Genomic DNA, 25,749 nt, shown 5'->3' on the forward strand with positions numbered 1-25,749 from the left:
TGTGGGATGATATTGTCAGTGTCCTGTTCATTGGGTGTCACTCTTAGAGTGAGTTATGGTTATAGTGTGAAGGTATTTGAATTTAAATAAATGGTAATAAGCATACACTTTAGCACCGTGAATGTTGTTATTTACAAAGTCAGTGTTTTATGCCAAGAGTACATTTTTGTAAGAAAAATAAAGCCACCAAAAATGAAAATTTGTTTCCATTAAAAATAGGTCCTTGTGTTTCAGACTGAAAGCACCAGAGATGTTGACAGTGTGTATCTTGCAAAAGTTGTCAAACAAAAATAAATACATCCTTAGTAGGGTCAACAAGTAAAGCTTGATTGTTAACGAGGTGAAAGACCTGATGTGAAAGGTGATTTATATCTCATCTGATCACGGGTTCCTTTTTCTACATTGATGCTAACCGTACAGACAGGAAGGAGTGTTGAGGAGGCCAGTGGTGCTTGTGGTCTTTGTCATAAATAAAGCACCTTTAATGTTCTTCTTCATGAGTGCTTCTTACACAAACTGACTGTATGGCCCTGTGACCTTGGTGAAGGCGTACGGAGATGTATTGACATAGGTGTTTGTTGTGCACGACACGGAGCCCTCCATTAGTGTCTGGATAAAACGCTTGTAAGGAGGCTCCCCGGTGGATTCTGTCTCCGTATGCTCACGCTTCGCCCCCTTCTTGCCTTTAACAGGTGTCCCCTCGCCACCATTCCTCTCTGCGTCTTCCTCCTTCTCTCGAGCCTTCTCTGCCATCTTGGCTTCCCACAGTGCCAAACCATGCTTGGCCTCATTCATGTTTTTGTGCTGGTAGAAGACCAAGGAGATGCGTGTTGGGTGGGTGCGGTCTGGATTTTTAACGGGCGTTGTCGCGTGGAGCTCCCGCTTTGCACACTCAATGAGGACTGAGCCGTGGCTTGGTGCCACTGCCACACCGCCAATGTCAGGGTCCAAGAAGTTGTGCTCGTTGTCTGACCACACCTCAGGCTTTTGTGGGGTTGTGGGTGTCTGCGGTGTTCCAGGCTCCTGCTTAATACCTGAGCCCATGAGGCCCCCATTAGGCAAACCTAAACCTGACTGTGTTTCAGGGTTGAAACACCCACCACTTAACGGAGCAGTATGCATCTGTGGGCGGGGCATGCCCATCTCTGTCTTGATTTGCATATGGAAAGGATCTTGGCCCGGGGCGAAGACTTGAGGGCTCCGAGATAGGTAAGGATTTGGGTATTCTCCAAACTGATTGCCTTTGCTCACAGCAGCTGTATAGTCTAGACCTCCATGAGCTGAGGGTGCTCTTGAGAGAGGGTCCATGAACTGGGGGTCTGAGGTTCCATTGGGACCATAAGGGGCGTACGGTCTCATGGGGTGAACTGGCCTCATGCTGCAGGCATTGTAACCATTCACCTGTAAACCCGGCTCAGCATATCTCGGCGGATAATTGACCTCATAACGTTGATGTGCACCATACTGCTGCTCGGGGTAAAGTGCTGGCCGCTGTTGTCGATACATATCCAGGTGCTTTGGGTTTGAAGCATAGTATGGGTGACAATTGTCAAGGGGCATTCCTCCGTTACATTGATATCCTGGATATGGACGATTTGATCCATTAATGTAAGAGTTTGGTACGTGGAGCGGGGAGGGGTAAGGGCTGGCTGGTGTTGGTGGCTGAGAGGGATACATCGTGCCTGGCTTGGAAGTGCTTGGAAAAGACCCGGGGTGGTTGGGGAACCTGGGGTAGCTGGTTGAGCCAGGATAAGGGGGAAGTATGCTCTGGTGCTGTTGTTGCTGTAGTTGCTGTAGTTGCTGTAGTTGCTGATGATGGGCCCCAAGGGGGTGTGTTGGCTGACCTGACTGTCGGATTGCTCCCATAGCACCGTGAATAGGTCCTAGAAAACAACCCCCCCAAAAGATAAAGCAAAACAATTAAACAAATCTCTCATGTGCCACTTTTTGACTTTAATTTAGTATGTTGACAACATGTCCTTACTAATAGATCAAATATTTAAGATGCAATATATAAAATGTGTCAAATTAAATGTTACTCTACCTGCCATAGGAGTGCTCTGAGCCGTGTTCTCATAAGTGCCAGCTTTTGTCTTGGCCAGGAGGGCCTTCTCTGCCTTTTCATTGTCGAGCATGGCATTCTTGTTGGCCGCTGCCTTCTTAGCATCAAGCTTTTTTTGCCGGCAAGACTTGGCGGGCTCTGAAAGCATGCGCACCTGGCGGCGGAAGGCACTAAGGACTTGAATGGCGCCTGACTTGATTTTCTCCTGCTGACCCTCCTCACTGCCAAATTCATCAGTGCTTGAAGCCTTATAAAGAGGCAATACATGGAGCTGCTCATCCTCTGGTATCTTTCCGATGTCTCGGTTATCGTCACTTGTTAATGTACACACCTGGAAAAACGGGTTGAGTTTAATATTTTTAGTTGGGGATGTCACAGACATTAAATAATGAATCTACTTTTGTCTTTTACATATCGGTTTTAATGCCATGCCTCGATGGGACGTTAATGCAGAGCTTGATGTGGAGTTTGCAGGTTCTTTACCTTGTCCTATGTCAAAGAAATACAACATACTTAGAACGATGAACTGTACGTTTCCCAGGTTCTGCTTACCACAGTGCTGCCGCCCTGCATGTTGTGGAGGTCTCTGTGAGCATGGGCACAGAAGTCAAGACAAGCAGTGACCCCAGAGAAAGGACGGCCATCCTTGACCCCCAGACGACAATCTGGTGCCCTGTGTTCATGTTCCACCTGTGTCCAGGAACAACAGGAGGCCAATTTGAATACGATATTAACAGTTTCTGGCCACTAAACAATATAAATGGAACATCTTTACAAACCTACTTTATCATGTATATACTTAGACATATCAAATATATCAAATATCAATGCAGAATGTACTATTGTTGTTTCCTGTGTGCAAGTTGCATCCACTCGCATGTTTACATGTGACTAAAAACCATGCTTGGTTTAGATTTGATCTGTTAATCAATTACGCCTTTGAAAAACAGGACACTTTATTTATATTTTGTGTAATAATAAATGATTAAGATGTAGATGTGGAAAGGCAAGCAGTCAAACAATGTCTAAATATACACACCTGGTTTGCATAGGCTTCAGGTGCCAAAGTTTTATACAAGGGACCCAATAAGGTTGCTAGATTTTGAAAGTTGTGCTCCAGTCTCTCTTCCTGAAAGACAAAAATTGGCAGCATTTAGTCATTTAATTACTTATTAAGCTTATTATATTAACGGAACCATGCTGAACATACTTCTTTCATATCATCTCCTAGTAGCTTGAATTTTCTTGGGATTTTGCTGCGGGCAAACTTGCATCCATTGTAGTACATGCTCCAGGAGCAGCCAAAGGAGAAAGATGCCCCACATGCCTCAGGATTTAACCCCTGGCATGCACAGGTCCTCCTGAGGAGGGAGGACAAAAACAAGTTAATGAATCGTGTCAACCAAAATTGATTACTGAAGAACAAATTGGTAAATGGTATTATTTTTAATTGATACAAAAAAGACCGTACAATTATACTTAACTACATTTTCCTTGTGGGCATACAAAATAAGAACCAGGAACCAAATTGAACTTCTGTGTTTGGTAAAAAAAAAAAAGACTTGAAGGTTGTAGCCCCTTCACTTACTCCTCATTGATGGCACATCGTCTCTGGGTATGGGCTCCATGCTTTGTTAGAGTTTCACTTAGCTCGAGGTAGAGGCGGTCAGCTATGCTGGGCAGGATGCCCTCCCAGACCAGGATTACTACAATGATGCAGGCTGACTCACATTGGTGACCAGTGCGTTCCCGCACCAACACCAGTAGCTTTTCATCTACACCGGACCGACGAATCACCTGAAAGAACACGGAAATAAGCATTGGTGGAAGTGCAGATTTTTGAGTCAAGTGCCAGGGAAGCTGAGTTGCTTGCTTCTCAAATTTAAATATACAAAAATGGTTCTTACCCATTTGGCGATAGGGCACCCTTGTGTACTTTTTCCTTCCTTGCCGGTGTATACTACTTTCTCAATCCGGATGGCAGGACCGGTTAGACCAGACCTTCATAGCAGAATAGAGGCATATAAGTAAACCCAAGTAAAATCGTACACAGTGGTTACATAACACACTCAAATTGGTCAGTGAACAGGTCAGATATGTGGTTACCTTTTCTCCATCCCCTCCCGAATACCGGCAACACTCGGCGCAGACCCCAAGTGAGTGTAGTATGGGCCTTCATCCTTCTCACTGATTTGTTCTAAATTTCAAGGGACATGCATTAATATTTACACACCAACTGATTAATCATCTTTCAGAACCAACATCATGATACTCACCAACACAGTGACAGGATGCAATGTCATATTGTGTTTTCATGGGGGTGTCCAGCAGGTTCTTTATAGGGGTATCCAATAGCTTCATAGGAGACTCCATGAAGCTTTGTAGGAGGTGTTCCTTCTTCGGGGTGGAATCATGTGGTCTTTTTAGAGCTGTAGGGACTGGGGCAGGTGCTGTTGATTCAACTCCACTCAAGTCAGTGTTGGTTGACAGGATTGTGACGGGCCCAGAATATTCCACCTTGACTTTATTTACTGAATTGAGGACAAGGGATTTCTTCTCAAACACAGGTGAAAGCTGGTACTGCCTCAGGCTTTGTTCCATGGAGGCCAAGATGTTTCCCGACCTCTTGCTTTGATCGCACAGGGATGGCTGATTCTCCTGCTTGATTTGCACACCACCTAGGCCTGTCTCTCGCATCTGTGATTGCTGCTCCTGCTGCTGTGAACACGTCAGCTCGAATCTGGGGTTGTTTTCCAGTTTCACAGCTCTCAGGCCATATTTGGGGTCACTAGTGCTCTGTAGGGGATGAGGAAGGCCCTGGCGCTCCTTCCTTTGCAACAGGTGCATACGCAGGGCTGCATGCTTCTCAAAGTCTCCATGGGGACCCGCAGGTGCCAGAGGTAGTCGAGGTCCCCTTTGGAACTGAGCGCATGATATCTTTAGCTGCTGTTCAGCTTTAGGATACAGCTGTGGTGATAGCTGTTGGTTCAACGCACCTCCTCGTAAGTGAGGTTGTGACTGCATCGGAGTCTGGGAGAAGTCTGCATGGTTGGGCTGGTGGCAGTGGTTGTTAGGCCGCTGTGGTTGAAATTGCTTGAGGTTACTGCTGCCCGAGTCAGATGGAAACTGCCTTTGATGTTGTTGAAGCTGTTGCATGTCCGTTGTGTTATTGTAACTGAATGTGGCATGGTCGCTGTGCTGGATTTGTTGGTTGTTGGATTGAGCAGAATTGTTTCTAAGAGGCTGGTTGGGTTGAATCTGCTGCTGACCTGGCTGAGGCTGACTGCGAGGTCTGTAATCGGGTGACTTGAGAGGCTGCCCTTCAAATTGCGGTGGGTGGGACAGGGGACGTTGAAGATGACAGTGCTGTGGTTGCTGTTGCTGCGTTGGTAAAAACCCAGGTGACAGTATATCCTGCAGGTCAGGGTCTTCACATAAATGCTCTGACTGCATCTGGGTGTGGTAGCGGCTGTCTACCTGCTGATCTTGGTGGAAATTACGCTGCTCAGGCAATTTCTGGGGCTGAGGCTGATGCATTTGAGGTGCTTTCGAATTTGATTGCTGCCACTCAGGGGCAGTGTTGTGCTGGGCTGGAGCACAGTGTGTTTGGGCCGGGAGACGGTCCTGTTGTTGCTGTTGGAAGCTGTTAGACCCCTGGCTGCTATCTGTGAAACCTGCCTGTGTCTGGAATCTTTGCCCTGGATTTGGAGCCAACATCTGGCAGTGGACCTGGGGGTTAGCTGTCTGCTGCTCTGACGGAGGCTTAGCAGGGAAGCCCCTCCACATGTCCTGCTCTTGTGCCTGGGATGACGGGCCACTTGCTAGTTGCTGCTGGGAATGTGGAGAGTTCAGCTCTACCCAACCTCTTTGGTGGGGAGTCGAACATGATAAGTTGGATCTCTGATGCGGTGTGTTCTCCATCCCGTTTTCTAACCCTGCATGACTTGGCTGCTGCAGACTGGGGCCCATGGGTCCCGTACTGTCAGCTCCACGTGAGTTCCCATTATTGTGTTTAAAGGTCTGGGGTTGAATCCCATACTGCTGGCCCCTGTCAGTGCCAAGGCGCTGATGCTGACCAGACCTAGGTTCTTCTCTTTGTCCCATCTTCTGTAACCCAGAGTTAGGAAAGGATGCATATCCACCTGTCTCCGGTGCCTGTACAGGAGCGCCGCGCTCCAGAAAAGAGTTCTGGTTAAACTCTTGGTTGGCCTTCTCATATATACCTTGAGGATTCGTGTCATCTGGATAGCACCGTGGGCCATTTTGATGTTGTTGTGAGCTATTGGCAGTGCTTGTTGGCGGGATCATGCCAGGGAGCTGACCTAGAGACAGCTCCTGACCAGAATAAGATGGTGGTCGCTGCTGATGCTGTTGTTGTTGTTGTTGCTGCTGCTGGTCTGCTTCAAAGTTGTTGGAGTATCCATTCACTACATAGTTGACCGAGTTATAACTGTTGCCCCCTTCAATATTGCCCGATGCCCCTGGCTGCTGTTGCTGTGAGTCAGTCATCTGAGCTTGATTGGGCAATCCTGAGGTTAAAGATAGGGGTTGAGCACCTTCACTTGGCAGCTTATTTGTCAGTGAACCATTGACAGCATCTAGCTGTGGCCCAGATGTTTGTGGTACGATTGACACTTGCTCAGGATAATACTGAGACAAGGTTTTCTCTAAAAGATCACCTGGAGTGCTTTCTATGGTTGAGGGGGGTGATAAAGCACCATTTGGAATCAAAACATGTTTATTCCGTGGTAGACAGAAAATATCTCCATTAGGAAAATTACAGTTCCTTTTGTCTAAATTGAGCTCTGTCTGTGGGTTATCGCTCTCAAACTCAGTTGCTTTTGTCAGCTCAGGAAAGCCATCCACCAAACTAGAGCTCATGTTGTCATTTCTTTTAATCTCAGATTCTACTTTAAGTTTCTTGGGCTGGTGGGCCAGTAAGGACTGCTCAGTGAGTGCATGCTTCAACTCTCCATTCATAAGTTCTCCATTCATCATGTAGGAACCTTGATCGTACAGCCCTTGTACTGAGGCAGGACTGTTGCAGTTCTCCCTGTGCCTCTTCATGGTGTTAGCACCTGCGCTGGTCTTGTAATGGTTCCAGCTTGCATCCCCAGTGATCTGCAGAGAATCTCCCTCTGAAGACTGGTCTCCATTCTGCAGTTTGTGAGAGATGTTGTGAGATGTGCCAAATTGTGCTAATATCAGATTTTCTTCCGCCTCATGTCTGGCTTGTTCTGTTTCCATCTGGCCTGCTCAGAGTCCATCCACAGGGCTGCCCTCTGTCCGTCCTGCGGGGCAGATAGAGGAAGAGAAATAGTTGGTTACATCATTATTCAAGTAGTTATGTTTTCAAATACAATATGTCCTATGTAAAACAAACAGGATTTTGTTTACCTATGTGTAGGAACCTAACTCGGTCAAATTGACTCTGCTGAAAAACATCTAACTTCAGCACTCGTCAACTAGAGTCTTGGATCTGAATATGACCTTAGTGAGGGGAAGGTCAGTAGAGTAATGTGTTTACGCTTGGCACTGATTTGTATCAGCTGGCAACATGATCCTGACAGAATTAGATTCACCCTGACCTCATCCCCCATTCACTAAAAAACAGATAGTAAGTAGAAAATGAGAAGAGAGTACAACTAGAAGTCATAACGGAGCCATTTTGGCTAACAGTGGACTGTGAGTTTCCATTTGTATTTTTATATTTCCAGTGGCCTTTATTAGGAGTGAATGGCAATATGTGTGCGTCCATATGAGGACCCTAATCTCAAACTGAAATATGTGACTTCCTGTTATGTTCTGCATGTGGTTAGTTAATCTTAAAATGGGCCAAATGCTCGCGGTCACCTATACAACTGTTCTGCAGGTAAAACAAATGGCGGGATAATAGGGAAGTGCTACATACAAGCACGACTACATTGTTTTGAAACTGACCTTTTGGTTGCAAATATGCCAATAGACCAGTTGGTGTTCAGTCTGCTTCAATAATGGAAGAGGGGACTTTATGTATATCATATATATCCACCATCATTACACTCAAAATGGTGGGAGACAATAGTAATATTTTAAGTTAGGAACATGCTAAATAAATAACAACACTGTAGCTTCTTGCTTTTTTTCAGATTATACAGACAAGCATCAGACGCATGTGTCTGAATCCTTTCTATAGATTCTGACCAAAGACTTTCTTTGCATTTAGGTTCATGAATACATTAAACTAGACACAAGTCCATTTGATTGAAGTTAAGAAGATGCAAGTGTAATGTCCCAGATGGTAGATGGGAGGAGGAGTTTGCTGCTCGTCAGCTGTTGTCGTGGTATTCCTCAGCCTGAACACATTGCTGTGTCAAATATGCAAATACACCTCAATCCTCAAGTTTGAGGCCTTTGTTATCGGGGCTAAAGCATAGCTCTGTGAGCTTTGTGCCATGGAGTTATACTGAGTTAGGAATATTAACTCACCCACAAATGTTTCCCACACTGACACTGATTCCCAGGATTAACGTAAAAACCTAACCGTCTGAGTTTGGTTCAATATTTCATCTGTTAATCTAAATAAATTGTATGTCTGGTTTCAGCTGAGCAGCATTTTATCTAATATAGATACGTTGGCCAAACTTTGAGAGAAGCTAGCTTTTCATTTGTATTCCTTGGGATCCGTAGGTCTAGCAACAAAGTAATTTAATAAAGTAATACAAGTGATGTATGGAAACTAAGATCTCCTCAGAAGGTTAAGCAGCCAAACGAGCATATGGTTTCATTTTAGCTTACCCTGCGTTCCCTTTGCCTAAAGCATATATAGATTCCAGTGAGTCCAGCAGAATATGGATTTCTGTCTGCCTCCCTCAATAATTAATGCATGTCACATCCGCAGCATCTACAAAACAATTGCAGTGTGCAGGCACAAATAGCCTTGTCTAATCCATCAACATTATGAGCAACTCTCCTGCAGATGCGAAAGGAATGGGCAGCTGATGAGCACCAAGAGAGAGGCCCAGATTCAGTTTTAAGTGTTTAAGTAAAAGAGTGTTGAGCATTGGAGCTTGAACAATTACTGATTGTACTGTAGATTCGTGGTTGGCAGGGGATGCAGGGAGTTCAGTCCTTGTTTAGTATATATTAGAAAACTTCAGTTTGTCCTCAATGTCACGGTTACATTTGCATGAAAGTATACCTGGTTTTGACTTTCTTTTACTGGCTTTAAAAAAGAGACACACAGATTCACACAGATTTTCTTTTCAGACTGTGGTAGTCAATATCAAATAGACAGCCACTTTTTTTAAACAAGCAATGCTTGTCCGTGTGCTTTATTTTCCTCCATATATCAAAGGCGAGAGAAAATGCATTTTCCTGACTTTAATTGGTGTCCTAAGGTTTTGTCCGCCTGCGCACAAGCATCCGACAGCCACAATCACCCTCAACTGTGAGTACTCAAAGGAATTGGGAACGCTTGGCTAGGTTTAAAAAGTATATGTTCCTTTTTAACATAAGATAATATGAAAACCAGTAGTCTGATTCCAATACTTTGTATTTTATAGTTAACATATGTAATTAAATGGACATTAACAGGCCCAATTTTCACTTTGCTGCCCATAGTTAAACTCCTCCAAGACGTTTTTTTTACACACAGATAACACTGTAATAATAAATCTATAAAGCATACATTCATATAACTCATTTATCAGGTTGAATCATTAAATGATGTAGACAGGCATGTTACTTGTTTACATGTGATGAAGTATTTGGTAATAATTAAGATCTTTTTTCCACAATTGATCAAAATGTAGCTTCAAATAAAAAAAGAATTGGCACATCATAGTGTGCAATAAACAGCAGTTTACCAAAATGTGTTCATCAAGACAATTTAGGTTCTTGTAGGTTAAAAAAACTTCCTGTTTTATGTTCATAGACATTTCGGTCAGCTAAACACTCTGTATGTACTTAAAGTAAATAATGTCCTTGGAGCTTTGAAGCCTCGGGTCACAACTGCCAGCTGCTATGGTTAAGTTCAGAGAAATATGCTATACAACCTTTGAAAACATAATTGGATCCAGCTTTAGATTCCCACAAAAGCCCTGCTGTTAATGCAAACCTACTATAGGCTCACTATAGGCACTGACTGATGTTTGGGGGGGGAAATTGCTAAATATTTGAGGTACTATGGCATGTTTCATTTGGCAATCGTGCTCCATCATTGGGCTCGATTATCACATCTGGAAACGGTTACAGCTGCTTATGATTCTGCAGAAGAGCTGTCGTCTTCAAACAACATGTTTTATCCAGAGCCTGATAACCTTTTTTGCAAATGTTTTGTCTCCATTTCAGCCACAACATGCATTGAACGAAAGATCTATTGATCATGTACATTGCTTCATTCAAGAATGATTATGAACAAATGTAAGGTTCAGTAATGGTTTTCAATTCATGGAAAAGACTAACATATGAATTTGATTTTACTGTCTAGATGGGTCATTTGAATTAGCAAATATATATTTAATAAATTCAGCTATACTGTAGACCAGGCTAGTTTGGAGAGGTTCCTTTGAGGGTCCTAAAATTAAGCAGCTGCATCATTAGATGACATTCATTTTAGGGGATAAGTTAATATTCCTACCAAAAACGAATTTCAATTGTTTTTTCAAAGGTTGCCCATTTCATAAAGTTATTCAAGACCTCAATACTGTGCACTTTCAGCGATAGAGGAACCTGATAGCAACACTATTTCCATACCCACAATGCCTAAACTGGTTACGTGGACCATGAATGAGTCCAAACAAAATGTCACTCTGTTGCCATTGTGGCCCAGTCGACCGTCTGGACCAAGACAACTGCCACAAGAACAACTGTCAGACTGAGCTCTGCCCAGGCAGACGAGCTAGTCGAAATAATGATATCCTTCTCTGTGTCAATCACCCCTCCAGGACATTAGCAGCCCTCCAGTCCCCCAAAGTTAGCGTGCTAAATCTCCCACTAACGAGCCAAGCTGTTACAAGGGTGTCTGGAAGCTCCCACCGTTGTCACAACAGAGAAGCCAGCTGCCTGTTAGCAGGTAGGACAAGGAAGCGGCTCACTGAAAACAAAGACAGCTCCCATGTCAATGGCTGGAGAAAAGGGGCCTGAAAAGTATCTTTTTATGTGTATTGAGTTAGGAGTGGGAATCTTGCATACTAAATATAGTTTGTTTTAAGAAAAATTGTCTTGTTGTGAGCTTACTATAATATATATTTTCAACATTATCCAATGGGGTTTGGATGGGTTTCATAAACCAGAAAAATAGAAGTTTTTAAAAATCTAGAACTGCATGCAGAAAATGAACTAGCTCTTTCCATGCATTATCACTTGAATAGTTCAGATAAATAGTTAACAGTAGTATAAGTAAGTAAAAGACAGCAGTGGAGTCTCGGACAACAAGTTGTAGAACTAATCTCCCTCTTACTGCTGTCGGACACAGACGGATGTAAAGAGCCACAGCGGGACCCCACCGTCAGCATCGTAATCAGAAGTGACATCGAGCCTCTTTATGATTATGTCAAAGTTATTAAAATATAAATGTGATATTTTGACAAATGAGTTTGAGAAGCGCACCACGTGGGAGTTGTGAAACGTACACGGCTCTGTTTAATGAATGGCTTCATTCATACATCACATTTGGAAATTCTCTTCTGTGACAGATCTGCTGATTTTATGATGCACTGTTTGGAATATCTTTGGTTTATGTGTTGCTTGCGGATGACAAACATGAGGTGATAAGGTCATATCATTGAGTATTGAGTATTGCTGAGCTACAAGCTAATTTATCAGTCTTGCCATGCAACATTGACATTTTCCATCAAATAAGTTTCGAGTCAAGATAAAAAAAATTGTGAAAACGGTTTACAAATGGCATGAAAATACAGTTGAAATTGAAGTCACAAGTAATTACAACATTACTTTACTTTAAAATTACTTCATGATAATTTCCCCCTGTATTTGTAATTCCAGCTTTAACTTTAACTACGAATACAACTGCTTTGAGTTATTTACAATATATTATCAACATCTAGATAAAATAACAAAATTAAGTCAGTGTCTTTTGAGGAAAAAGGAGCTAAGAGGAGTAACCAAATGCTCCCACCTCTCTGAACTCTTTCAGATAGAAAGCATCTGATCCCTGCAAACGTAACAATGAGGTAAGCGGGTGAATACCACTTCCCGACCCCATGTGACGACTCCTTTGTTTTGTCTGGCCCTCGGTGCAGTCTGCAAATCAGTAACTAAGTCAAGAGGTGAACACGGGCGCTTAGCTGCTTTCAGCGCAGCTCCAATCCTGCGGGACACTCCAGGATTTACAAAGGACCGAGCGGAGCCAAGCAGCTTGTCACAGTTGGATACACCCACACTGACAACAAAAAAATCTTTGCAAACCCAGAACAAAGCCAGAGATCCCAGCTGAGTGTGTGCTGCCTGTCAGCGTACAAACATATAAACACACACATACACCAAGTACACAATGTTGAAAGTCCAACTTTGACTGCTTGCTTTAAGATATTTGGAGGATTGGCTGCGTCCTCTTTATTATTCACAAGACGGGATACACAGGGAGATCTATTTTTGCTCCGGAAGTAGAGCACTAAACTAAACCAGGCACTGCCTCTCAGTGGCTTTGGTGTGGATGCCTGCTGGAAGTTATAATGCTTTGATCTATTTTGGTTTTCTTTCTAGTAGCTAATGTCCACCAGAACTCCGTTTCAGTGTCTGATATGACTCAGCTTGCTTGGTTTGTAACTGTATTCCCAACAAAGCTGTCTTTCCCTCCAAAAGTTAATTTCTTTGTCTCTATACGCTGTTGTCTGGCTTCCCTCCTTCTCCCACAGCCTCACCTCCAGTCCTCTGCCCTGTAATTACACTTCAGGGTCCTCTGTACTTCTGTCTGCTATACTTCCCTCCTGCTCAGTCTCTCGTCTAGCCTGTGTAGTGATGAACGTGGCCACTCAGCCCTGTTGTAGTCATTGCCCGTTGCCTCTGTAGCTATGTATTTGCTGGCATTTATAGATGGCGAGTTGCTTTAGAGCTTTGAAGCCCGGGGGCAAGGGTGCACTCTTAGACAGTGACCAGTGTTGTAAAACAATGGGCACAGTTTGCACAAGAGTCATATAAGGGTGGTAGTTAACGCACATATTTTAACAATTATGTTTGTTTTTAATATGGCTTTGCTTTACAAAATGTAACTTGTTTCTGTTTGTCCATTAAATTGCTTTTCAACAAAATTAGAATAGAACAATTGAGCTACAAATCATATGTATTATGGATATTTAGTCCCTATCCCTGATGCTTTGGCTTTACAACACTACTGTAGCAAACTTAAATGCACTGGACTCACAGTGTGTTTATTGTTATTCCCAGAGGCAGCCAGTGAAATATGAGAGCTGCCATAGTAGATGGGGTCTATTTGGCGTGACTTGGCAGCCGTATGTGACATTCACTACTAACGACAGCTGCTGGGAAACTCAGGTCTGTACACTTTCAGGTTCAGACCCAGGGAGCTAGGCCTAAAGAGTCCCTGCTGTTGTAGAGAGAGAGAGGAGAGGAGGTGTGGAGCAGCACTGTAAATCAAACGCACTTGAAAAGCCACATCGCTGTTTCACATAATAGTCCCAAGAATAAGCCATAATCTCAAGTGTATATTTCCGTTTCTTTGCTGATTTGGACCCATTCACATTTTCCTGTTTGATAGATAAGAACGTTGAGCCTGCTTCCAGTCCTGAGACTATAAATTCTCAGAGCACTTTTTAAAAAGGTTAAACCCACATGTCTCGTTGTTTTGAGTCATAACAACGTGTGCCAATAATAATATTCATCATTATATCACCTGATTACATATTTTAACTGTAACTCAATGCTAATTCTGTAACTACAACAATTTAACATTGAACTAACTGGATTTGTTCACAGTTTACAATCAATTTGTCCAACATCAACATTCAATATGAACTATTGCTTGCTACTCTTTGCAACTTTGCTATTGATTTAGTCCCCACAGCATTGCTACCTCTTTTATTAATTATAAAAACATTGCTTTATATTTGAAAACACAGCTGACAGTATTGATTATACAAACTAAATCCACTCTTGATATTCGTTTCATGACTCTTTAATCGAGTTGCATTTGAAAGTATCAAAACATTATGAAACATTATATATATATATATATATATATATATATATATATATATATATATATATATATATATATATATATATATATATATATATCTTTTTTCTCTTGGTGTGATGATTTCGACATTTCCTAAGGCCTCTATTGTCATTCCATGTCCCAATTTATACAGAAATATGTCATTCTAATACTTTAAACATGGTGTAAATACACCAATAAGTAAATGTAGGATTAACTGAGCTCTCACTTCTTACTAGCAAACATGAAGACAAAACATGATTTGGAAAAGAGAAATCAAGTCTTTTGTTGATAACATGCATTTTGGTAATGGATATTCAATGTCAAAACATAGAAATGCTGTAATGGCTGTACATGCTGACAGACTGAAGTTCAGACTTCACCCGGCAGAGCTGCGAGTGAAACCTCATCTGTAGCAACTCCAGTGTAATTAGGTCAGATGACTTGCATTCTACAGCGTTTTAAATCCCTCCCGTAAATATAGTCGGACCCACTGCTCCACAAACCTCTGACAACATTTTCACAACTCTGCATTCTAGCTGCCTGCATAAACAACGAAGATGAATGTCGGAAACATTTCAGAATCTTAGAGAGCGTATTATTAAATCTGAGAGTAAATTACTACATGCCTTTGATCTAATTGTTGTGGGTTCAGTTTTTGATGACAATACACAGCCCGAAACAGCTCTGTCGACAAGACTCTCAGTGCACACACATTTTCCTTATTTAAGGCAGTGTTTAATTATTCCTTAAGACGGCCGTGTCGACATTTTGAATGTCAGTTCATGACATATGGCGAGCATATGAACTGAGGGAGCTGCCTCTACTGGAGAGGGTTTGGGGAGTTAAGGGGGTGGACTGGAAAGTCTGGAAGGTCAGAATACAGCAACTCATAAAGCACAATGTGAAGTGAAGAGCTCGTAGCATGTGTTGTCACTGTTGCTGCTATAGGACAGATGTTAATTCATGTTCTGTATCTCACCGCGTCTCTCAGTCATGCACGTCACACTTGGGATTTATGTCACATGGCACACTCATGCCAGATACAATGCACCTCACATGGTTGCTCGTGCCTTCTCTCTCTCTTTCATTCTATCAGTCTGAACATATGACACTCTCCACCCTGGCTAAGAAACAAAAGGCCCCTGTGTCTGCAGTCATTTTTATGTTCCTGCAAATGTACATGCGAGCCAGGTCTTTGTAGCATTTCTTTTTTGGGGAGCTTAAATCTTGCTCCTATTTTGTCACGTGAGAAACCTCAGGGACAGGTGGGCTCTACACTCTGATCTACAGAGAGAGGGAAAATCTAAACAAATAAAACATGAAAGTGAAGTCCGGGACAAAAAATTACATGAAAGTAGACCACACACACCGGTCACAGCGCTGTGTTATCTTGACATTTCCTTATTTGTAAAATCAAAGCAAGACGTCTTTTTCTTTCCCCTTGAAGGAATAGTTTGGCTTTCTTGAGAGCTTACTTACATGTTGAGCGTAACACACAGTTGATACCCCTCTCTGGCCTGACCCATGAATATAAAGCTACTCCAGTGACTGCACTCAGCGAAGAAATAGTTCAGCACATAACCTCCTGTACAACCATTTTACGCTATGTTTTTTGTTTTGATTAAACAAATACAATATATTGCGTCTATTAGAGATATTGAAAGACTCTGGGCTAACTTTTTCCACCCATTTCCAGTCTGTGTGCTCAGCTAAGCTAACCCGTGGCTGGCTTTAGCTTCATGTTTAGCGTACAGACATGAGTGTCAACAACTAAGCAAAAAGGCATATATTTACCAGAAGGTCTACATGTTCCTTTAACACTGGAAGATCATATGAAATGTTAAGGTGCAGCATTGTTTTTGATGGTTGTGCACCAAAAAAGCTTTCCCTTGAGGTTGACCCATCCGTCTTGTGTTTGGGGAATATACAGCTTCTGTTTAAGATTAAGATGTGTCAAACTTTTGTATTGATCACTGAAGGCATGCAGACACATGTGAATTGTATTAGCAGGAATGCTAAAGCTTGAGGTTCTGAGTTAGAGATGCGACTCATGTTGCTTCCATTAATAACAGCAAAGGATGCTGCATACTTAGCAGTGTTCAACCTCAGGTCTAGTTGTTCTGTCAGGTAGAGCAGTGCTGTTTCCTGTTGACGCTCACTGGGGCCTAATCACTACTTTGTGACGTAGCGATGGCTGCATCACATGACCACCTGGAGCAACAGATCTCTGCTTTTCTTCCCTCTCTTCGGTTTCCCTTCTCTTCATGGTTGACCAAAAACAGTGTAGCTCTGCAGGTACAGCTTGCAGAGAAATTGAATGCCAAAGATCAAATAATTTTTTGTTTCAATTTCATACTAAATGAAAATCTCCTTAAATGTAAATGGGACGCAATGAAGCGGTTACATTTAAATGTTCCAGCAGTCCATCTTCTCCAAAGTGTTTGTGGGTTGTCTGTAAATCCTTCCCTAGAGAGCCTCCTCCCCCTCCTTAAGAAGAAGGATCTGTACAATCTGCATTGTTCTTTATGTCTAATGCAAGACAGATGTGGCCGACTTGTGGAGATTCCCACTGCAGTGTCTGTTCTTCAGCAGTTTTATGTCTCTCTTACTTAGCTCTTACTGAGCTGTGAAACATTTCATCAAACTATATAATTATCTGATGAAGTTAATTTGCAATTATTTGCATTATTTTATTGAATTAATTTGTTTCGCATTAATACAAGAAAGCAGAAATGCCTTATGCATATCAGTTTGACTGAAGTTTTGGGAACATGGATTAAATGTATTTGTGAAAATGATTAGAATTCTATAATTCTATGGTTATGAAGTGTACAACAGGCTGTTGTGGAAATCTAAAGCCTCAATTCTAGAGGTCAATTTGTATTATGTTGTGAGTGTACCCACGATCTTGAAGGGAATATTAATACATGTTTACATTAATCTTTCTGCTAAGGACAGCCAAATCTACAGATATTACATTTTTGAGAGTTCAGATTTTTGATCAGCCGCTTCTCCATCAGAGCGACCATGGAGCCCACACTGTCATTAACTGCACTCCCTGAATAAATCTAATCTCATCTTTGGAAAAACCTTTTGAATAAAACAGAAAGGTAATATAGCAGGCGAAGCAGACAGAGGGGTCTAGAATATGTATTTGAAAGACATCTCCAGGCTGTCAAATGGATTCAGCAGCAAAAACAGGTTAGAACGGTAAAGGTGAAGACAAAGCCGACTGACCACGGTGTAAAAGTGAACCCCCACATCACCTTGTGATTTTACTCACTGTTACAATGATTATACAGCCAAAGCAGCATGTGTAAACATTCAGTGTTAGCTTGTTAATACTGTGCTAACATACTCTGCTCATGTTAGCTCCACAGGTTTCTACGTAGAAATGTAACGTTTTAGAAACGTATTACTCCTCATTATGGCCAATTGGTGGATCCTGATAATTGCTGACTGCTGGAACTCTAAGGTTTCAGTGTGGGCTGTTTATCTTTTCATGGAAAGACGATACAACTTCTTAACGACTAAGCAACTAAATAAACTTGCAAATTTAAATTTATGCAGTTGGGGAGTAAAGCTGAAATAGTCAAGTAGAAGCAAAGACAGAACTGGAGTAATACATTGTGTATCAGGACAGTCATAACAAGGGCAGTTCTTATTTGGTTATGCTAGAGCTCCCTCAAGGTAAAAAGATAAACCGAGAGAGGGGAAAGATTAACTGGCACCATGATAATAAGCTATAACCAAGTGCTCATAGCTATAATTAAGATCAATGTCAGCACTAATCCAAGATTGTTTGATAGTGTTTTTCGGGGTTCAGTGGGCTCAGGAAGCAGTGGACATGACAAATAAAATATGTTTACTCGTAAAGACCCCCAAGGTCTGAGAAATATAGGAGCTAGTGATTTGTGGCAACATTTCAACGGCCGGTTTTGTTGAGTCTATTTTTCAGGGGCGAGGCTGGCTGAACTGTTGACAGTTTTAACTTAACACGGTTTGAGAACATCACATGTTTTAGTGGTTTAATGCTGTTGAGCAATACCAGATGAGTCAATGAATATGAAGGAGGGTTGAGCCTCATGTGGATGGTGAAGGTGACATTGGTATGAATAACTCAACAGACGTTTGTGTAAGGGATAAACCCCGCCTATGTATGTTTCTGATACAACTTGTTTAGCAGGTTGTCTGGGAAAACGGCAAACACTGAAACAAAAACATCCATCTAGTATCTGCTACGCTTCCACTCTATCTACTGAAATCAGTCTGACCTGCTGAAATTGTTCTTCTTTTGAAAATGTTACGATATTTATTTAACACCAGAATATGATCATTTGGCTCACACTGAAACCACCACAAACAACAAGTAATACCAGGCCACAGTGTCATGGATCAAATCTATAAACCATCAGTGTTTCCTCCTAAGCGACTTCAGGGAAACAGTGCCTTTACTCAGAGGTGACTGTTGAACAGAAGAGGTAAATCCTGATAGCACACATCAGTTAAACATTAGGTTGGACTCCATGAACCTGCTAGTCTTCATTTTCTCAGTTGAATCAGCACAACCTAAAAAGAAACCCTGCCAAAAGGCACACTGTGCAAAGCTTACACGCAGAGTCTAAACCGTTTTCTGTGGCTTCAAGCTGCATCACATGGAGACTCTAATTAAGAAATGGGCTTCTGAGCGTACAATCCCACTAACCCCCACCACAATGCTGCTCATTCACCAGCCTGTATCTTCTCCCCTCTAACCCTTTGTCTATGCAACAGTCAATATTATCTGACTAACTTGATGAACTGTGCACAGAGCAAAGTTAATTTCTCTCAGAGTGCATGGTCGCTATGGCGACCATCTTACGAGCGCTCCAAAGCCCATCTGGTCTAAACATTACCCCGGCACGGCTGACTGCAGAATAGGCTGCTTTGCCGCGGTGTGCACATGTGCTTTATGCATTGAACCTGCCAGTAAATCAATAGTGCGACATATTCAGGAGCCTGCATTTGCAATTGTGCAGATCAACGCCTTTAAAATTGCATTTTTAAAACCTGAAAAAAATTGGAGCCAACATTTAAGAATAAGATAGTCTTTGCGTTATCTTGAGCTACAGCATGCATTGTTAGAGCCTCACCAAGAAAGATGTTGAAGTTGCTCTTAGTACAAGGACCACTTTATATCAATCTTTTCCTCCTCATACATCCTCCCATCCACTACAACCTAGCATGAAATGGAAAAGTCATACAAAAGCCAAGTGATGAGCAAACGCTCGTTCCCATGTTTCTTTAATTCACCCACTAGCCTCCCAATCTTGCCATGTGATTAGCCATAGGCACATTTATTTAGCAGATATTTCCTCTCTGTTTGCACGATCCAAATTCAAACCAGCTTCCAATTAAACAGGAAGCGGAGGTGAACAGTAAACAGAGCAAAGGGAAACATTATGATAGGAAGGAAGTTAAAACATGCACATGGCACTGGAGCAATTCTAAATGCACTCAATACGAGGGCAGATTTCAGATTTATGGAAGACTGAGCTTCAGATAGTAGTTTGTTTTCAACAAAAACTTAGGTAAGTTTAGCAACCTCTACTTTCTCTTTCCTTGTAATCATCAAACAGGAAGTGACGTCTTGGGCTTATGGCTAAGCTTAATCACAATGTAGTGATATTCTTCCCCTCTGGTTTTTAAGCAGCATGACCTAAACCACTGTTGCTAAGCTCCCTCTTTCCCTCCACTAAGCACGTGACTCATTGATTAGAAATCACAAATCCGTCAGAGAGGGACATTTTCTGCGATTCATGGCTTCAGTGTAAGAATGTATTTAAACACTTCACTGCATTTCTGAGAACTCAGAAGGAAGTACAGAGATTATAAACAATAGTTCTTAAACATGCGTTTCTTTTTAGTGTTCACTTAAAGGCAAAATATGTGTGAGCTTCAGGAGTCGTCAATCATGTTCTGCCATGCAGTTAAGTGTTCTCCAGCACAGAAACTGTATTTGTACCTCCCACAACAGTAAGACTCTTATTTTGGTGGTGAAGTTTCTATCCATTCAGCCCAAAGCTAAAAATCTGTCTTTGAAACATTCCCAAAATAAATACATATATGGATGCAAACCGGTCTGATCGTCATTGAGCACCAGCTGCTGCACTCGCACATTCCACCTCGGAAACCTAATATTGAGCGTGAGCCACTTGAAGCCCTCAGAAGTAGGGAGTGATGTCATTCAGAGCATTTAGTAGGGTTACGCTCCTAAATGACATTCAGGACCAGCTGTCTGTCTTTGTGCTACTATCGCAGACAACAGGGGGCCATGGGGCCTAACCTTTCCAATGACAGCTCTGAGCAGCGAAACCGTCCATATCTGACAGCCATTTTAGAAGAGGGGCTAACGGCCATCAGAAGCAGTTGTTTAGATCACCACAGACGCCACTGAGATTGCGCTATCATGACAGAGTTTTGACAGAGACAGCTGACAGTGATATTCATTCTTTTCAGATATTGTTCTTAATAAGCCAATTTTAACAGATGATGCATTTTGACAAACTATATATGAACAGAGCCTCCTCTTTTGGTCCTTTTTCCTGATTAACCTTTCAGGAGTAAATGTGTGACAAAGCCTCCTCATTGTCACAGATTTGACTAAACTGGAACTGACTGACGGCTATACGTTTTGACATAGGAGTCCTGTTAAGGGTAAGATCCTAGCATGACGCTAGGTCACTTTTCAAGATCTGTAAGGCATACACTGACTGTCCGTGTGCAGGTTTACTTCTGCACACATCGTTACGCCTATGTTTGAAAAGCCACATCTTGGCTGGCAAACAGGCCCGTCTAACTCTCCAATATAGAAACACCAACGGTTTCTTCTGCATATTTTCATGTTGACTTATAAATAACAATCTTTTTTTAGCCCTCGCTTGCAAGAGCTTTAGCTTAACTTCATTTATATATTGATAAAAGATGAGTTTTTCCTACTGTCAGTCAAACACAAAAGTTGTGATATAAAACTGTGCTGGACCACTGTGGAGTCAAATGTGTCTTTACATCTGTGCACACACTGTTTTTTTTTTTCTATGAAACCTTGCAAATATTGCAATGCTGCAACCATAAAGGAAGTGGTAGAAAAGTTGACTGCCAGTTTTATTTCCTGACCCGTCAATATTTAGGCCTTCACCAGCACATGAGCCATGCGCTGTCGGAGCAGCATCAACATAAGAAAAGGCCTGCTCTCCGTCTTGCCGTTCTCGAGAACACATACGCCGTTGTGATTAGAGCTCTTGATTTCTTTTTTAAATTTTATTCTTAACTTCTTGAAGCGGGACCGGCGATAACAGCATTCAAGGATATTGCATAAGCGTAGGAGAGGCGGCTCACGGAGAGGTGGTCCGCCGAGAGGCGGGAAGGGATGCTATTCGCTTCGGAGCGATTACGTAAGATCTCACTTGTGTCTCTCTGGGCGGAATGCCGGGATAGTGTTTGTAAACAGAGCGGCCATGTGCGTGCTCACGTGGAGGAGGCTTTTGAGTCGCTGCCCTCGCTGTCTCACCCCCTGAGGTAAACCCTGACATCGATACACGCTCTCAGAGCCAGCGACACTCCCTACGGCCACGTGCCACTCAAACAGAGCCTTATCACTCGCTCTCCATAATTACGCCCCGGCCCGGCTAGCAACGCGCGGACCCGTGGAAAAAAGAAGGCCATGAGTCATATTTGGGATTCGCAACGTATCTGCTGGGGCAATTTTTTATCAGACTCATAAAAACGTTATTACTATAACACAATTCCAGTGATGACCAATAAACCAGTCGCAGGCAATAATCACATCAAAGTCTCTTTAAAAAAGTTGGGCATTCATAGGACGGAAAGCTTAGAATCTTGACGGCAGTTGGGATGGATCTGGTGTTATGATCTGTTATTGAAAACTGACTTTCTTTCGTGATTTGGCTTCAGTTCATTCTTTTGATTTATTTTCAGGGAAGATATGCACATCACTCTCCAACCCGTGATGTAGTTTGCCATAAGTCCAGACAGAGAGAAGTGAGACACAGAAGACGTTTTGAAACATTCAGCAGGCTTCAGAACTGATCAGGACATTACTTATGGGTAAACCTCCAATAAATGCTGAAACTCATACAATACAGCTCATTCATTCTAAATAATGTGGCATATGGCATGAAGTTAAGCTTTCCCATCAAAACTCCATATGGATGTCTGAGCTTATTCAACCGTATCTTAATAGTCCTACTTTGCTTTCATCAACAAGAACATTCTCACAACTGTGCACTATTGGTGACTAATCCTGTTTTAAACCGTGTGTAAATGAGCAACTATATTATGACACTCAGATTCCACTGCAGAAGCACTTGATTGCATGTTTCTGCTTCTCCCCCTCTCAATAGAAAAACAACCCCCAATAGCAGACAGGAGGGAAATCAATATTGCAGAAATCAATACAACACTCAGTATCTCGCCATTTTGTCTCAGGAAAGCAGTCCAAGCTATGACTAGCCAGCAGGTAGTGCAATATAAAATGTCTAACCTACCACTGGGCTTGCTTCTCGGTCTCATTTCTGCAACAGCCCCTGGGTGGAAATACGATGCGTGGGCTGGACAGAGCAGGGTCAGAGGTGAGGGCTTGGGTAAGGGCTTGGGTATTGTAAGAGGACAGCATTGTTTTGGAACGCTATGGCAACTGGACATTCTTCCCAAAGGTGATATTGTCTCTGCCCTGGGAGTGACATAAAGGGAACTTACGGCCATGACGAAGGAGCAATCCAACCACACGGCGTTATCTGTAGGTGCGGATAGATGAGAGAAGCTATGTGCATGTGATTGATCTATGTGACCCTTCCCCCATCCAGCCACCGATAAGCCCATTAATGTTCTGCTACCTTTTCAGCTGCTGATGTAACAGCAGCCATGCAGAGGCTCGTGGAAACACCTCCAGTACGATTTTGTGCCTTTATTTCTCAATTTTAGAATGTGTCATTGTTATTTAGGTCAGGATTAGCATTTGTAAATCCTTTGTACAGTGCAACTGCACACAAAGGGGAACACAAATTGCACAACCACACCGTGACAACCATTAATAATGTGCTTTCAGGAGCGAGCAGCGAACTGGGTTAGATGCAATCCATCCAAACTGCGAATTAGATAATTGTGGGCTGTTTAACAACAAGCTGTTGAAAATAGACAAGTTGATACACAACACACAGAACTACCTTGTTATTGGCCAATTTCAGCGGCTCATTTTTTTTTGTCTTGTTAGCCAAAATGTAAATAACACAAAATATTTTCACATGAGACATTACACAGTGTTTTCACATAATGAATGGGCAATGGGAACACACACACACAAAAGCGTGGATCACCTGATCTCATGTAGTAACTATAGAGAACACGCGTGCTTCAGCACTCGTTCGTGTTGACTCTACAGTCAGTGGCCATGCTTCACATATCAAAACACAGCCATGCCATTGCGTCAGAGGGATACACCGCCATTGTTGGTTCACAAGTTTCCTGACTGCTCACTAGCAAAGTAAAAAAGAGATTCTCTTCCACTACAAACTGATCGTTTTCAGTAGAGAGTCCACATAAATGCAGCATGGGAACACAAACGCTTAATTCAGAAGGGGGAAAGGCGTGTTTGGCTGTGATAGAATAATGTTCTCCTTTATCTGTCATCATCAGCTGTTTGCATAAAAAAGCTTGGTGATCGTCTTCAAGTCATTTGACTAGCAGCTGACCTCATTTTGACTTCACTGCCCCTTAACCTTCTCTAAAGCCCCTTGCATGCACATCATTCACTTAATGTCACAGTTAACAGCAACAAGTAACTCACTAGTTCAGAAAAACATAAACTGAATTCCTGCATGGCTCCTGTAGGCAGCTTGCACTGTTAAATGACTATGCCCAACTTAAGGTCAGTCATTATTTTCCTCCCTTTACTCCACTTTTTACCTGAGGCCATTCTGTGGTGACGTTACGACTGTAGTCAGTAGAATACACAAGCCCAATACACAAACCTGAGTGAGATCAGTTATAATCTAATGGGCTATTCAGATGTTAATCTTGGAGTAGCACTTAGTGAATTTGGGAAGAAAAAAAACTAACAACCTATTAGCTATTTGCTAATTGAGATAAGACCTGATGTCCTATAACACATCTGAATGTAAATGTTGGATTTAGCTCGTGTATTAAAACAAAATGTGCATACTAACACAAACTGTCATGGTATGAAGGCGATTAGCTCACTGTTATCACTCCATTATTGTCGTTTACTTCTCTATCTGTGCAAGTCACCTTGCTGGTATTCTACACCCATTCATTTTTAAGATGATTACAGATCACACGCAGCCACACACAGAAAACACAGACACGCATTCCTCTTCGTATTCTCAATACTCTATTTGTCAATAGCTCTGTTTCTAAAAGAACACAGCAGTCTGATTGGTGTGACCTTTAACTGCTTGTGCTCCATTAAAAACATACAGTATAATACCGTCAAGTATCTGTTTGGTTTAGTTTCTTGAAGGAGTTTAGTCAACTTCTTTGAGAAATAGGATGTGTGTTCTTCTGGCAACAATCACCATTGCCATTCTTGTTCCCCCTGTTAATGGTGCAGTAGGATAGAGTTTCATTTCCTTCAGAGCTTTCTGACCTTGTCAGCTTGTGCCACCACAATTCTCTTCTATTTTGCTTGTGCTTGGGATTTGCCGTTGTGTGTGCTTGTCTTTCCGTGGTGAAAGCAATGAAAGCTGATTAACAGAGATACACAAAGCCAGAAGCTATTTCAGCTCTACTGCTGTGCAGACACTATGCACTTAGTGCTGCACACGTCCAGGTTGGACTTTTACTCTCCTGCATCTAGTCTGCCTACTGAACAGCACAAACAAACACATACACAGCCATGGATATGAAAATGAGAAGCTACAGGGGATAACACTGCCTGGATCTAAACCCATTTAATAAAAAATAACATCAATCTGTAATAACAAATAATTACACATAAATGTTGAAAAATGGGTTTCACCTCTATAAACAAATACACTCGCACAAAAACACACATTTACACACTTAAACACGCTTTTATAAAAAAAAGCAAGGTTGAAATGTTGAGGAAAGAAAGAGCATTGTAGAGGCATTTAAATCAAGCTTAAAGAAAAACTCCTGGACAAACAGTCTAAGTACACCATTTTCTATGATGCATTCAAAAGCAGCTAGAATGTAGAGGCAACACAGAACACACAGGAAAACACAGAATGTGTCTTTTCAGATTCAGCTGGCAAAAAAAAAAGAACGAAAGAAAATCGTCAGCCATGTTGGAGTAGCTTTATCTAATATCCCCTCCTTATTATGTTGAGTCTTGCTCTTACGGTGGGGGGACATTTTCTGTACCTCGCCTCATACAAAAATACCCAGAATACACCCAGTGTTAAAGGGGAAGAGTGTAAGCAGAGTATTAACACAGTAAGCAAATTCTCACCTCCTTTTTACGTCCCTC

General features: G+C 42.1%; 1 protein-coding gene across 1 annotated transcript; it reads right to left on the reverse strand.

The window, feature by feature from the left end:
• Positions 1-4: 4 nt before the first annotated feature.
• On the reverse strand, positions 5-25,749 carry tet2 (tet methylcytosine dioxygenase 2). The gene is made up of 10 exons (XM_079219449.1): positions 25,732-25,749; positions 4,339-7,353; positions 4,169-4,259; positions 3,970-4,063; positions 3,651-3,859; positions 3,273-3,423; positions 3,102-3,191; positions 2,615-2,752; positions 2,045-2,393; positions 5-1,883 (listed from the first exon to the last, which is right to left on the reverse strand). The coding sequence occupies exons 2-10, from the start codon at positions 7,307-7,309 to the stop codon at positions 508-510; spliced, it is 5,469 nt and encodes a 1,822-aa protein (XP_079075575.1). The 5' UTR covers positions 7,310-7,353; positions 25,732-25,749; the 3' UTR covers positions 5-507.

This window comes from Taurulus bubalis (genome assembly GCF_910589615.1).
Source record: "Taurulus bubalis genome assembly, chromosome: 6".
Taxonomy (NCBI): domain Eukaryota; kingdom Metazoa; phylum Chordata; class Actinopteri; order Perciformes; family Cottidae; genus Taurulus; species Taurulus bubalis.

What these genes read in the sequence shown, in the direction of transcription:
- tet2 (XM_079219449.1), bottom strand. Translation starts at nt 7,309, where the DNA reads ATGGAAACAGAACAAGCCAGACATGAGGCGGAAGAAAATCTGATATTA. An exon ending in TAGGAGATGATATGAAAGAA is followed by an intron (nt 3,192 to 3,272) that starts GTATGTTCAGCA and finishes TTTGTCTTTCAG; the next exon opens with GAAGAGAGACTGGAGCACAA. An exon ending in CTGAAGCCTATGCAAACCAG is followed by an intron (nt 2,753 to 3,101) that starts GTGTGTATATTT and finishes TCCTGGACACAG; the next exon opens with GTGGAACATGAACACAGGGC.